The following is a 15,357-nucleotide window of genomic DNA, read 5'->3' as shown; positions in this document are numbered from 1 at the left end:
CTATAGTAGCTGTGCTACCACAATAGACTACAACAGCCTTATCCAAATAACTTGTTGCACTCAAGCTCTACAAGAATCTCTTTAACCATATTGCTTCTTGAATGACAGAAATGCAAGCCACATATTCTAACTCCATCGTGAACGAGGAAACACACTATTGTTTCTTGCTACACCATGAAATGGCTTATTCTCTAAGTACAAAAGCATAACTAGCAACTGATTTACCCTCATCTCTATCAGCAGACCTATCTGCATCACTGAATCCAACCAATCTAAAAGAACCACCTTGGAACCATAAAGTGAAGTTTACAGTCCCTCGCAAATATCGAAATATCCTTTTAACTGTAGCCCAATGTGCATCTCTAGGATTACTTTGATATCAGCTAACCATTCCAACCATAAAACATATGTTGGGTCGAGTACACATCATAGCAGACATTAGACTACCAACAACACTCACATAGAGAATATTAGCCATCTGCCTCTTTTCTTCCTTTATTTTAGGGCTCTGCATGGTACTAAGAATTTGACCTTTCTCAATTGAAGTGTCTGTTGGTCTTAAATAGTGCATATGAAACTACTCTAAAATCCTCTTTATATAAGTCTCTTGGGATAAACTAAGAAGTCTCTTAGAATGATCTCTTGAGATCTTAACTCCTAGCACATAATTTTCCTGACCCATGTCCTTCATCTCAAAAGTAAAAGACAACCACTTATGAGTGGAACGAATCAATTCCAAATCATTCACAGCTAACAAAATATCGTCCACATACAATGATAAGATAAGAAACTTATTCTTAATCCTCTTGACATGCACGCAATGGTCCTCTTCCATCATTACAAAGCCCATAGTGACGATAGCTTGATGAAACTGAATATACCATTGCCTAGATGACTGTTTTAAGCTTAAAGTGACAAACCTTGCATTCTTTTCATTCAACCTGAAAACCTATTGGTTGATCAATATAGATCTCTTCGTCATCCATTTGGAACAATTCTAAATCTAGATGTGCGACGATAGCTAGAATGAAATGAATGGAGGCAAATCTCACTACAAGGGAGGATGTCTCCTCATAATCTATACCCTCTTGTTGGGTATAGCCCTTCACCACGAGTCGAGCCTTGTACTTGTCAATTGATCCATTATCCTTGTGCTTAATTTTTAAGACCCATTTGTTACCAATCATCTTGCGCCCAAACAGAAGGTCAACTAACTCCCATACATTATTCTTAGCCATTTAGCTCATCTCTTCCTGCATAATAGTTATCCATTTTTTAGAATTAGGTGATTTTGTGACTTCCTCAAAAGAAGTTGGCTCATCGGCATCCACATAAATACTCATAAAGGACTCATTCTATATCGAAGCGTCGGCAAGGAACTATTCAACATTGGCTTCTACGAATCTATGGATCTTGAGGGCCTCCTAATGGTATACTTCCACTAGGTAGAGGATTGCTTGTGACTCTCATCCTATTTGTGAGATCTAGAAGGGTCTCCCAAAGGTTCTTCTAACTCATAGAGTTCAAGATCCTTTTTTACCTCACCAATACTTGGAAAATCCTCTTATAGGAATTCAATATCGCATGACTCTGTTTCAATCATTCCCCCATCGGGGTGTTCATCATATATAACATAGCCTTTAGAGTGCACTGAATACCTAATAAAAATACATTTATTAACTCCATGACATAATTTCCCATACTTATGAGAAGTATTCTGAACATATCTAGCTGATCCTCATGGGCATAAACCTTATAAATTAGGCCTTTCACCGTTTCATAAATCATATGGAGTGGTAGGAACCGATTTTGAAGGCACTCAGTTAAGAACGTAGCCGCAATCATTAAAGCATCTCCCTGGTAACTTATTGGGAGATTAGCTTGTGCTATCATCGACCTAACCATGTCTAAAAGTGTGCGATTCTTTCTCTCTGCAACACCATGTTGTTGTAGAGTCCCAGGAATTGACAATTGTCTGTGTATCCCTTTTTCCTCATAAATTCTCCGAACTGATCAGACAAATATTCTCGACCCCTATTAGTTCAGAAAACCTTCAAGTTCCTCTCTTTCTGATTCTCAATCTCTGCTACAAAGTGTTTGAAATAATTCAAAGCTTCAGAGCGGTGAGATAACAGAAATACTGCGCCAAAATGCGAGAAATCATTTATAAATGTTATAAAATAGGATATGCCATGTTGTGACTTGACATTCATTGGTCCACAAATATCATAATGGACTAACTTTAATAGATGAATAGCTCTAGAAGCCTTACCAAAAGGCTTTCTACATGCCTTTCCAGCTAAACGAGGCTTAAATATAGGTAGGTTAACTTTGGTGAGAGAGGCCAATAGCCATTCTCTAGCCAATCTAGCAATTCTTTCTTGTCCTATATGGACTAGTCTTGTATGCCATTTAATGGAATCAGATACATTATCAGAAAAAGAAGGAGATGCAACACAAATAAGGGAATTATTATTCAATTCTAAATCTAAATCTAACATAAAGAAATCATACCTCAAATTACCATGACCATAAAATGTTCTAATGTCCTCAAAATGGAAAGAAAAACGTAACTTCAAAAGTGCTGAAACTGAAAGTATATTACATCGGATAGTGGGTGCATGAAGCACATTATGAAAGAGCAAGTTGCACCTAGTACGCAACTTGAGCTAAAAGGTACCAACTCTTAAGACTTCTTCTTGAACTCCATTTCCCATTATTACATAATTCCTACCAACTGGTATCTGACGATAATCTACAAATCCAACCCGATCTCTAGGTACATGTTTGGTTGCTCCTATGTCTACAATCCAACCAAGGAGAGAGTAAGCAATAAAAACATGTGAACAAACAAATATATTTAGAGAGCTGGTAATAAGGTGTACCTGCTTCAGTTTAGTACACTCCTGAGCGAAGTGACCCTTTTATCCACAGTTATAGCATTTGAGTTTGGACTTGCCATTCTTTCCATCATGCTTGCCTCTGCAACACTTGGTTACTTTACCATCCCTTGGTGCCAGATTCTCAGCACTTGCTTGTCTAGCTCCTTTTTGTTGTCCTTTGCGCTGAGGCTTGTATCCCTTGTGCTTTCCAACTTTAGCGACAAGTGTAGCAGTGCGGTTCGCATCTTTGCGCTTTGCCTCGAGCTCAAGGTATCGAGAAATGTCATCAAAATTTTTGATTCTCTTATTATGCGTGAGCACCAATTTCACATGTCCGCATGAAGGGTCAAGTAAGGATTTGATGACCGACAGAATCTGTTACTCATCAGTGAGATCATTGCCAGCTACATTCATCTCTCTAATCATGGCAAATATCACCCTAAGATGCTTAGCCATAGTATGTTTTGGGTCCATCATATATTGATTCAACTTCAATGTAAGGGCACACAACCTAGTTGCTATCGTGCCTCCATACTTCAGGCGTAATTGACCCCACATTTCTTGGTAGTTGGGAATTTCTCAAATTCCCCAATGAGGTCATCATGCATGAAGCTCAACAAGGTAAAGGGCACACTCTTATCCCTCTTAAACCAGTTGGCATAGGCATCTTCGTAACAATGATACTGTGCCATGTTCCTTGCCTCAGGTGTGGCCATGATGTTGGTCAAATGGTCGAGCAACTCTTGCTCATTGAGAAGGTACTGAACCTTCCTGTGCCATATTTCATAGTTATTTCCGTTCAATTTATCTCCCTTATAAAGTTCAGCAATAATATTCTTTGAGGCCGTTTCACTAATTCATTGTGTAAAGATTTAATTAGACACATATCTCAATATTTTATTCTAAATATTATTAGACCATAAAATTATTTTTCACATTATAAGATTGAAAATTTCGCATTTTTAGGTGCTAGTAATCATCTCCCACAATGTAAGTAACAATAAAATGTCTATTTAATTTAAAATAAAATATAGGGAACAATTCTCACTATCCACAATTTAAAATTATACATGATATAAATGAGTCTATAAATTGTGCCATACAATTTGCACGTGGGCTCCACTTGAAGCTCTATTGGTATTTTAGTGCAACATGTTAAGGCAACCTTGAAATATATTGGTGATAATGAAACACATCCCCTTACATGGCTATGGAAAAATACATCAAAATAATAATAATAATAATAATAATAATAATAATAATAATAATAATTTACAACCCAAAAGAATCCTACTACATTGATTCTAAATGCAAAAGGAAAAAACATGGGATGTCACTTCACCAATACATTTATGGGATATACATTCAACCATACACGATAAAATAAAAACATGTGTACCAATGAATACCAATGTCACCTCCATTCAAAAAACAAAGACAAAAAAAAAAACAAAAAACAAAAAACAAAAACAAAAACAAAAAAACAAACAAACAAAATTAAATTAAAATGAACAATTAAAAAATAAAAGCAATTTAAATGGGTCACATGATGGAGTTCAACTACAATTCTATTTAAGGAATAGAGTGTTGGACAATAAAACCTAGGACTCATATTTAATATGTTGATACATGACCAACATATTAATTAATCACAGAATAAATTAACACAACAACAAATATAAAGCATAACAAAATGCTAAAAAAAAGTTAATTGATTTTTTTAATTAATCATGAAAGTAATATAATAAATCAGAAATTAATTTTGCTAAATATTTCAAAAAAAAAAAAACTTAATTTAAATTTTTTGTTAATTTTTTTCAAATTATGAAATAAAACAAAAGCCCTGACATTTGCATGGGCCATGACTCCCAATTCACTGCTTGGACAGATCAGAAATTAGCAACAACATGCCCAAAGTTTTTGGGCTGGACCAATGATCCATCTACCTAGCTTATGATACTAAGTCTGGCCCAACATAGCAAATATATTCATATAACAAGCCCACTTAGCAATTAGTAAACACTTTTGCCCTACTGCTTTGCCGTATTGGGAGCAGAACGCGCGTCTGAACCGCGAGCCCGGTAGAGCTGTAATAGCAATATTCAAAAAATTATTTTCTGCTCAAACTGTTCAGAAAATACAAATTTAACTCAAAAAAGTTTGAAAAATCATATATTTTTTAATTTAACTCCGATTCAATTCTATTTTATAACAATAAAAAGCTTATGCAGAGTATAATCTAAATATATAAATTTCATTTACAAAAAAAAAAAAAAAAATGAAATCTTATTTTCTATTTTTGAGTACAAAAATCTGTTGTAATGGATAACCCCAAAAATCTCTTTAAATACGTCATAATATAAAACATTATTAATGATGCATCAATCTAATAATATAAGCAATAAATATATCAATGCCATACTAATCAAGAGGCAAAAAAAAAGCAAGAGGTTCTGATGCCACTAATAGAAATAATGGGTTACTTTAGGTAGAAAAAACACCCACGTGATAAGATCCGAACACTTGAATTACGAACCCTTCTTCTTGCAAATTACATGTCAATAGAGAAGCTATTAGAGTCTCCCCTATAAAACACAAACTCCAAATTTTAAGGTATAAAAATGGTGACCTTGGAAAGATGAACACAGAGAGAAACAATTTTTTAGAGATCTCTTATGGGTAAAATTCCGGACAACACATGTATATTTATTTTCTCCATATATGATATATAATGATGTGTAGATAGATATCTACTATCATTCAAGCTCTCTTATAAATAATTAAATAATTACCTTATCAAAAAAATTTAAATAATTAAAGATAATACAATAATTATCTTCTTATGGGTTATGGATCTGGTCCGATCCAGTTTCCAACAGATGCTATTATTGTAATAAAAAAATGATAGAAATAGACAGTCTAAAATATTAATTTGAGTGCTAATAGTAGCAAACATTCTTTAATGCACCTCAAACACGCTGACTTTTTGAAATGTTAATTTTCTTTTTTTTTTGGGATTATTTTAGTCAAAAACTTACCACCCAAAGGAGGCTTGAGTGTATTTAATAGTTACTCTATTCTTGTAATTTTATCATTTAGGTAAATTACAGTGACTTTCTTTAGGTTTCTCCATAAATTTCGCTGACTTTTTGAAATGTTAATTTTCTTTTTTTTTTTTTGGGATTATTTTAGTCAAAAACTTACCACCCAAAGGAGGCTTGAGTGTATTTAATAGTTACTCTATTCTTGTAATTTTATCATTTAGGTAAATTACAGTGACTTTCTTTAGGTTTCTCCATAAATTTCGTATACTTATTTGTTTGGGAAGAGAATTTGACTAAAATAACTCATTAAAATATAAAATACGTTAAAATAGTCTATAAAATAAAATGATATATTCGAGTTATAATCATTTTATTTTTCTTTTCACAACCATTAAATTAATTATAAAAAAAATCAGTTGTCTTTTCAAATACAACTATTTTAATCAAATTAAATAATTTAAAAAATCAATTAAAATAATCAAGTTCGCAAACAAAACTTATATTAAACTCTCATAAAATTTAATTTATATAATATTTAATCTCATTTTTATTAAAAATTTCTTAATTATTTTAGAGATAAAACACAAACTTCTAGATTCGTCTTAAAAAATTGGATCAGATTGCAAAATAAAAACATTAAAAAACCGATGTTGTTGACTACAAAAATGTCCGAGCTCGAGAAGCAACGTAATTTACTTCCGGAAATTACACGTGGGGAGGGGGTCACTTCAAAACGATGTCTCCCGCCAAACAAAATCACGTAATTTACGATCCGAACGCCACGTGTTTAGTTAGTTCAATCTCAGCCCCACACGTACTCCGGTGCGAAATCCACGTCGCTGTTCCATTTCCCGTACTAGAACGCCGCATTTAGTCCAGGTGGCGCTAATCCAGCGGATTAATAATATTTGTTTTCTCATTTCTTCAGATTTTAAAATTTCAAAAAAAAAAAAAAAACTTCCCCATCTCATCCCGCATTTTAAATCATGAACGGCCCGCGACTCACGTCACCGTCTTTGAACTGTCGCCGGAAAATGACGTTAGCATGTTCCGGAGATGATCAGTGTTCAAAGAAGAACCGAGACCTTTCACAAACCGAAGATTGTTGTGAGCTTTTGTCGAGAAAGAAGTCGCGGAGTGTCACGTGCACGCCACATGGATCGACATCAGTGATCGGCAGAAGAAGAGAAATGGAGGACGCAGTGACAGTGGAGCTAGGGTTTCTGAGCAGAGATTCGAGAGAGTATGACTTCTTTGGCGTATACGATGGGCACGGAGGGTCAAGAGTGGCGTATTCTTGCCGTGATCGATTACACTGCTTGCTGGTGAAAGAGATCGAAGAGGAGATTGATGTGGAAACGAGGTCAGAGGAGGATTGGGAGAAGGTGATGGTGGCGTGTTTTGGGAAGATGGATGAGGAAGTGAATGATATAACGGCAAATATAGGTTCCACGGCGGTGGTGGCGGTGGTGGGGGAGGAGGAGGTGGTGGTTGCCAATTGCGGCGACTCAAGAGCTGTGCTGTCAAGACGAGGTGTCGCTGTATCTATGTCTAATGATCATAAGGTAATTTTGGATCTTTTGGATATTATGTTTCTATAAATTTTTAACTTTTCCTCATTTTGTGCTTTAAAAAATCTCTGGATATAATCATTGAGGATTTACATGATAGTAATCTTTTATGGCTTTGATTTTGTTCCTTTTTGTATAAGTTTTTTTTATGAAGAGTACAAATTGAGGTGAACTATCTCACAGTAATGCTCTGTTTGGTTGATAGAAATTGCAGATCATGAATTGATAGTTTATTTTTAGGAATTTCTTCCCAAAAGCATGACATCTGGATAATCTCATTCAAGTGCTTGGATAATTTAGAGTCTTCTCCAGGGAAAAAATGTAAAAATTATTGGAGTGTATTAAGAAATGAATCAACCTCACTCTCTCTCTCTTTTTTTTTTTTTTTTTTTTAAAGAAGGATTCCAAGATTACTTTGGGGAGTAGGGAATCAGATTCCTCGGTCTGGGAAATTGATTAAGGTCAGATTAGAGATCAAAAATCACATTCCCATTCCGATTTTATCCAAATGGTAGAATCATGGTGATCCAAAATCACATTTTCATTCTCTGGATTCCTATAAGCTAAAGTTTGCCTAACATTTCAAAACACAGAATGACGGATGAGTGAGATTTCACATACAAGAGATTTTGAAATCGACTGGCATCAGGCAAACACAAATATGAGAAAAAAGTTAAAACGGAACAAAATATATGTGGTTTGACTAGAAGTCAACGTTCATGGGCAACAAATGAGTTTCGCTATTAATTTAGAGATTACAATAAGTCAGCTCTGTCTCTCAACAATCTTTTCACTGAAGCTTACAAGATAATCATAACCCTAGAAGCTTGAAATAACCCAATATATACAAGAATTCGAAAGTAGAAAATCAGATCAAAATAGACCCCAAATACAAATACCAGGTCGGAAATTAGGTCATGTATGTCGCCAACAAGTAACAATAAGTATCATCTGTGTTAAATGCGAGACACACCCACAACATTTGAAACTCAGTTCTCATTCTTTACTCAAGTGTAACAAATTTGGAAACAGGGGCAAGGGAAACTATAACACAGTTATTTATGGCATGTGTTACTTGATTCTTGAAAGGGTTATACTAACCACTGACCAATAAACATTAGTTAAGATTTAAATTATGTCAAAAGAGTTAAAACTTCAATACACCTTTTATATATTTTAAACACTTTTCACATAATACACTTTTTACATATATACTAATTAGGGGTGGGCGCGGGTCGGTTGTAACCACGAAACCTTCAATCCGCCATCTGTCTGCCAGATTGGTGGATTAGAGAAAATCAATCTGCATCCGTCCGCCAATCCGGCGGATGTGGATTGAGCGGATTGGCGGTTTGGCGGATGGATGCGAATTGATTTGGCGATTTAAGATTTTATAAATTTTAAACATAATTCAACTTGTGCACTTCCTTAAAAAAAAAAAAAAAGAAGAGAAAGTATTACAGTCAATGACTTAAAAAACTATTATATTCACTGTATGTTTCATCCAAAAAAAGAAAGTTTGAAACTTTAAAATATCACAATCACTGCATGGCTCATCCACATATTATAATCACAGTATGATTCATCCACATATTACAATCACAGCATGATTCATCCACATAACACATATTATAATCACAGTATGATTCATCCACATATTACAATCACAGCATGATTCATCCACATAAAGTATTACAATCTGTGGTTCTTAAAATATAATAACAATTCAAACCAACAAAACCATGAACAAGGTAGTAGTAGAGATTGTATGTCTCTGTATTGTTACATCTATATATGTTTTTGAAAACAAAAACCAGCCAGCATATATTATATTTTCTATTTATTATTTTTAGAATTAAATTTAAAAATCAAAAAATATAGATAAATAATATGTTTATTTTTTTCGATTCAAAAAATATATTCAAGTTGAAAATTTTTTTTCAACAGAATATTTAAACTTTTTTTCAATTAAAAACACAAACAAAATATTTAAACAAATTGAAAACATAAAGTCTTATAAATTATTAGGGGTGCTCGCAGTTTGGCGGTTCGGTTGCGGCTAAAGAAATTTCAAATCCGTCATCCGTCTGCCAAATTGGAGGATTGCAGAAAATTAATCCGCAACCGTCCACTGGTCATCACGCATCCGTCCAAAATGCGGCGGATCGGTTTGATTCAGTCGGTTTTGACGGATCGGTATATCCGCTACTCACCCCTAATACTAATCTTAAACAACACCTATTGGCAGGGACAGTGGTTAGTATTTTCGAAGAATTGTAGGAAACATGATTGATTATCCCCATTTTTTGAAAAGTATAACTTATCCGATTAGACTTACTTTTTTCATATTAAGGGGTTGTTTGGGATGTCCTAAATATGCACTTTTGGACTTTTTGGACTAAAAAGTTGAAAAAAAAAAAATGGTTGTTTGGGTTAATTTTTTGACTTTTTATGAAAAAATATGTATTAAAAAATTGTATAAATTAGTGTGTACGGGAAAATTAGAATTGAGAGTTGTGCAACCGTACTTTTTGACTTTTGGTGAATAGAGATAACTTTTTAACTTTTTGAGTAACTTTTTGACTTTTTAGCTTTTTTTCAACTTGCCAAACTTTGCCTAATACTTATACCAAATTCTGTTCTTGCTACCTGCCTAACCAAAATAGCAGTATTAGAACTACATTACTCCTTTGGCTTGGCGTCCTCCTAAGACCTATGCTATTTGGGGGCCATAGATGTCTATTGGAATTCTTAAATTAGTAGATAAATTTGTAGAATTAATATGTTTTCTCACACTATAGACCATGCAATTATTAAGTATGCAAACTTTTGAAGGCTTAATTATGGTCAGGACTTCTGCTTGTGTATGGTATTAGTCCCGTTTGGTAGAATTATGGAAAAGTGATTATAGATAATAGTTTAATAGATTATGGCTTATAGCTGTAAACATAAGTTGTGAACCTGTTTGGTGCAACTGTTAGATTATGGATTTAAGCAGCAGCAGAGTAGTGTTTGGTTAATAAGCTGTAAAATAACTTTTTACTGTGTAATTGTCCATTTTGCCCTTATATGATACAAAAATGATTATTTTATCATTTTTCAGTTTTAATTTTAAAAAAATTATTTCATTAATAAAAGTTAATATAATTAGTATTACAAAAGTTAATATAATTAGCATCAATTAATACTAAAATTAATAATAGTATCAATTAGTATAAATTTTTTCATTTTTTCATTACAAATTAATTAGTTTCATTTTTTCATTACAAATTAATTAGTGTCAATTAATGGCTTAATTACCATCAATTAATACTAAAATTAATAATAGTATCAATTAGTATAATTTTTTTTTTCATTTTTTCATTATGAATGAATTAGGTGTGCCTAATTACCATCAATTAATGCTAATATTAATAATAGTATCAATTAGTATAATTTTTTTCATTTTTTCATTATAAATGAATTAGGTGTCAATTAATATGGCTTAATTACCATCAATTAATACTAAAATTAATAATAGTATCAATTAGCATAATTTTTTTCATTTTTTCATTATGAATGAATTAGGTGTCAATTAATATGGCTTAATTACCATCAATTAATACTAAAATTAATAATAGTATCAATTAGTATAATTTTTTTTCATTTTTTCATTATGAATGAATTAGGTGTCAATTAATGGCCTAATTACCATCAATTAATACTAAAATTAATAATAGTATAAATTAGCATAATTTTTTTCATTTTTTCATTATGAACGAATTAGGTGTCAATTAATATGGCTTAATTACCATCAATTAATACTAAAATTAATAATAGTATCAATTACAATTAGTATAATTTTTTTTCATTTTTTCATTATGAATGAATTAGGTGTCAATTAATGGCCTAATTACCATCAATTAATACTAAAATTAATAATAGTATCAATTAGTACAATTTTTTTTCATTTTTTCATTATGAATGAATTAGGTGTCAATTAATGGCTTAATTACCATCAATTAATACTAAAATTAATAATAGTATTAATTAGTATAATTTTTTTCATTTTTTCATTATGAATAAATTAGGTGTTAATTAATATGGCTTAATTATTAGCAATTAATACTAAAATTAATAATAGTATCAATTAGTATAATTTTTTCATTTTTTCATTACAAATGAATTAGGTGTCAATACTAATAAATATAAAAATACTGAAATTAATACTAAAATAATTAATAGTAAAAATACTAATAATACTAAAAATACTAATAATGCTGAAATTAATACTAAAATAATCAATTTTAATAATTAATACTAAAATTATTAATAATAATGGCTTATTATTATTATTATTTTTTATTAAAAAAATACTGAAAACCTATTAGAAAAAAAATAGAAAAAAAAAATGAGTGAAATCCCTAGCCGGAGAGAGAGAGAGAGAGATATCTGATCGGCGACGTGGCGAAGGTACAACGGCGACGTGGCGATCGCGACGTGGGGGACGACGACGAAGGTACAGCGGCGACGTGGCGATCGCGATCGGCAACGAACAATGTTGGAGAGACAAAGAACTGCTGTGATCGCGAAGAGAGAGAAAGTGAGATCTGCTGCGATCTGCCAGAAATCGCCGCGAACCCGAGATCGACGACGAAAAACCCTAGGTACGGTGCCATGGATGTAGCAGAGAGAGAGAGAGAGAGAGTGAGAGAGAGAAGAGAGAGATCTCTGTTTCATCGTCGGAAATCGCCAGACATCGCCGGAAATTGACAGACAGCTTCATCAAAGAGACAAAAATGAGGGTTTTTTTTATTTATATACATGGTACACTTGTAATTACTTGAAATTGTGAGGGGCATTTAAGTCATTTTGCCCCTCCATGATCAGCTGCGCGCATAAGCTAAATTGATAAGCACCCTTGGAGCAACTTTGAGATTTAAGCCGAAAATGGCTTAAATTAAGGTATAATCTGTGCCTTATAAGTTGTACTAAACACATCAACATAGCTTAATTTAAGCCAAAAGCTGATTTAAGTTGGAAAAAAGTTTTACCAAATAGGCACATTGTATGAACTGTGAAGGACTCTAGCTAGAGGACTTTGGTGACAAATGCTGATGCACAGTAAAATAAAACAAAAGTTTGGAGCTTTAGTAGGAGGCTTACCAAGTATTATGCATCAGAATGCATTTTAGGAAGTTCTATTATTGTACAAGAATCTCATAAACCTGCACAAAGTCCTCACTATGAAAGTGAAGTCCTCCGAATTTGTAAGACATTTAGCATGAATTCAAATAAAGGCCTTTTTGCAAAACTAATTTGAGGATATAAATTTGAATTCTAAGGCTTTTCAGCTTGAACATATTGGACTGGTGATTTCTCTCCTGGTTTCATTTTTGCACATTGCTTCAAATTTTTACTTCAAGTTTAATTCTTTGAGGAACCAAGTTCATGCATGCTTGGATTGTATTTGTGAATCAATACCTCAATTCAAGCATACCATTTAAACGAATTCTGATGATCAATCTGGGTTTGGAGATAATTAGGTTGCACCTGCTATTCTTTGTTTTGCTAAGGATGATCACTTTTAATGAATGTAGTCATCTTTTAGTCTTGGTTAGTATGTAAAAGTGTCCTAGTTAAACCTATGTATCCAAAATTTGCTAATGTTCTTAGAATATTAGGCTCAATTCGTGATGATGATGACAACATGGTTGTGGTGTTGCAACTTGCAATTTAGTGGAGTCTAGGGCAGCTATGGTTTAATATGCAATGAATCATTGGGCATGGCTGGAATGTGGAATGTGGCCATATTGGTCATTGGTCAGATTGTGTTCTTGCCTTGTCAGAAAGAGTTTATAGTTTAAAGTGATGCTAGACATATTTTTACCTCCAGCTTTTGGGAATGTCATGAATGATTCTGTATATAGTTTTTGATTAGTGAGTCCCCTTGTGCATATACTGTAGGTCCAAAGTATTCTGATTCCAATATGACTTCTATGGGCACTTAGTATCACATCTCATCCCACATCGGCTAGGTAAGCAAAGTTCATGGTGTTGTATAAGTGAGTTTGCATCCCTTCCTAGTAATAATGACACGTTTAGCTGTGAGGGCCTAGCCCAAAGTGGACAACACCATTACGGCTTGGATGGGGCCCCTACATATACAGCGAAGAATCTAATTAGTAAATCTCGATTAATTTATTTGTGGTCCCTCCACGTTTTCATACACGATGAATTTTCTTGATATTCTCCAAAATTATCAGCATAATAGATTTTTAACTGAAAAGCAGTTTAAGATATGCTTGAAACATTCAGCATTATGGAGTTCTACATAACACGCCATCTTTACAAAATTAAAGCATCTATTAATATATATTTCCAGTAGAGAGAAACTATCAAGAGGTTTCCATGTTTTTGAGAAAGAAAAAGGGGACTCCAAATCTTCAAGGTTAGTAAACCCACCATGCTTAGCTTGAAGTTGTATTGACCTGTTTGTCCCGCAGTAATGATCTAAGTGGCACAAACTGGGGCATGGGACATAAGCATAACACGAGATGGCAAATCCTAAACATTTAGGACACTGAAACAAATAGGGTATATGATTCTAATATATACGTCAAATGTACAACTTTTGTTGACATTTTAAATATCTATTTAAGAATTCCGTAATGTGAAGACGAAGCTTGAAAAGTACATTTTGATAGTTATACTTTGTATATTTCTACATTGTGTTTCTGTCAATATAGAAAAGTGCTGACTGTATACTCGACTTGTGATTGGTGTGCATGACTATAATGTCAAATTCTATTAAAAATAATAAAATGTCAAACAGTTTGGGCTGTGTTGTAGAGTGTTTGAGATGTGTCAGCAAATTTTCCAGAGAAATGAAATCTAATTTTGAACACATCCACAAGGTATGAGACACATGCTTGGAGTGTCATGAGGAGTTGGTGTCCCCACGGAAATGGCAGCATTGTAGTAAATGTTCATGCTTGTTGCCTATTGTTCTGGTTGAACTAGAAAATTCAAGTTGAATTACATGTTGGCTCTTTACTGCCCTCGTTGCTAACCTCTTGTTTGCACAATTATGCCACATGAGTCATGACCTTGATAACAAAAAAATAAAAAATAAATTCACTCTACATCCATCGTACTTATCAATTTATCAATATATTGTAATTGATGGATCCAATTTCTATTAAAAAAAATAAATAATATCTCGTTTGATCTTGCGTATACAGTTCCAGATTATTTTGTTGATATCATTTCTATGCACAGCCTGACAGACCTGATGAGTTGGAGAGAATTGAAGGTGCTGGTGGAAGGTTATAGACTGGAATGGGCTCGAGTCTTAGGAGTTCTTTCTACTTCAATATCCATAGGTATGTAAAAATTTATTATGCGATTATACTTTATTCCATAGATGAAGCTGGTTTTCTGAGAAAAATATCAAATCTTGGATTGATACTTTGGTAATTAATTAGCTGAGTGTAGTAAGTAGTCAGTTGTTTTGGAGTAGATTCTGGTGGTGGAATGCCTTTTCTTGGTGTCCATTGAACATTTGGGTTCAGCATGTAATTGTTGTGTTTGAACTGCTTATTTGCACAATCTGACTGGAAAAAACTTTTGAGCTGATTCTTGGGAAAGCATATATCGTATGTTTCTATGAGCACAAGTGAATCTTTCCTAAACATTACATTCCTAAGCAGGATTTTCATAACCACCTTAGAATAGGTTTCTTAGGTTAGGCTCCTTTTAGATAGACAGAGAAGAAAAAAATGAAAATCTAGCCAAGCAAAAACAAAGGATTGTGTTGGTTTTGTGCTTCAGCATGACCATTTGTGTGGTGGTCAGAGTTGTTAGACAGGGATAATAACT

At 33.3% G+C, this 15,357-nt stretch overlaps 1 protein-coding gene and 1 pseudogene across 2 annotated transcripts; one reads left to right on the top strand and one right to left on the bottom strand.

The window, feature by feature from the left end:
• Positions 1 to 932: 932 nt before the first annotated feature.
• LOC145819868 (putative mitochondrial protein AtMg00820) lies at positions 933 to 1,238 on the bottom strand. The gene has a single exon (XM_082913810.1). The coding sequence runs from the start codon at positions 1,236 to 1,238 to the stop codon at positions 933 to 935; it is 306 nt and encodes a 101-aa protein (XP_082769936.1).
• Positions 1,239 to 6,858: 5,620 nt separating this feature from the next.
• Positions 6,859 to 14,995, top strand: LOC114302898 (putative protein phosphatase 2C 8; annotated as a pseudogene). Its single transcript, XR_014338485.1, has 2 exons — positions 6,859 to 7,491; positions 14,758 to 14,995. The product of XR_014338485.1 is annotated as a putative protein phosphatase 2C 8 (transcript).
• The last annotated feature ends 362 nt before the right edge of the window (positions 14,996 to 15,357 follow it).

Source organism: Camellia sinensis, chromosome 1 (assembly GCF_055761805.1).
Source record: "Camellia sinensis isolate YWXY chromosome 1, ASM5576180v1, whole genome shotgun sequence".
NCBI classification, from domain to species: domain Eukaryota; kingdom Viridiplantae; phylum Streptophyta; class Magnoliopsida; order Ericales; family Theaceae; genus Camellia; species Camellia sinensis.
Note: the sequence above shows the minus strand (reverse complement) of the source record. Positions and strands in the feature narration are given on the sequence as shown.

What these genes read in the sequence shown, in the direction of transcription:
- LOC145819868 (XM_082913810.1), bottom strand. Translation starts at nt 1,238, where the DNA reads ATGGCTAAGAATAATGTATGGGAGTTAGTTGACCTTCTGTTTGGGCGC.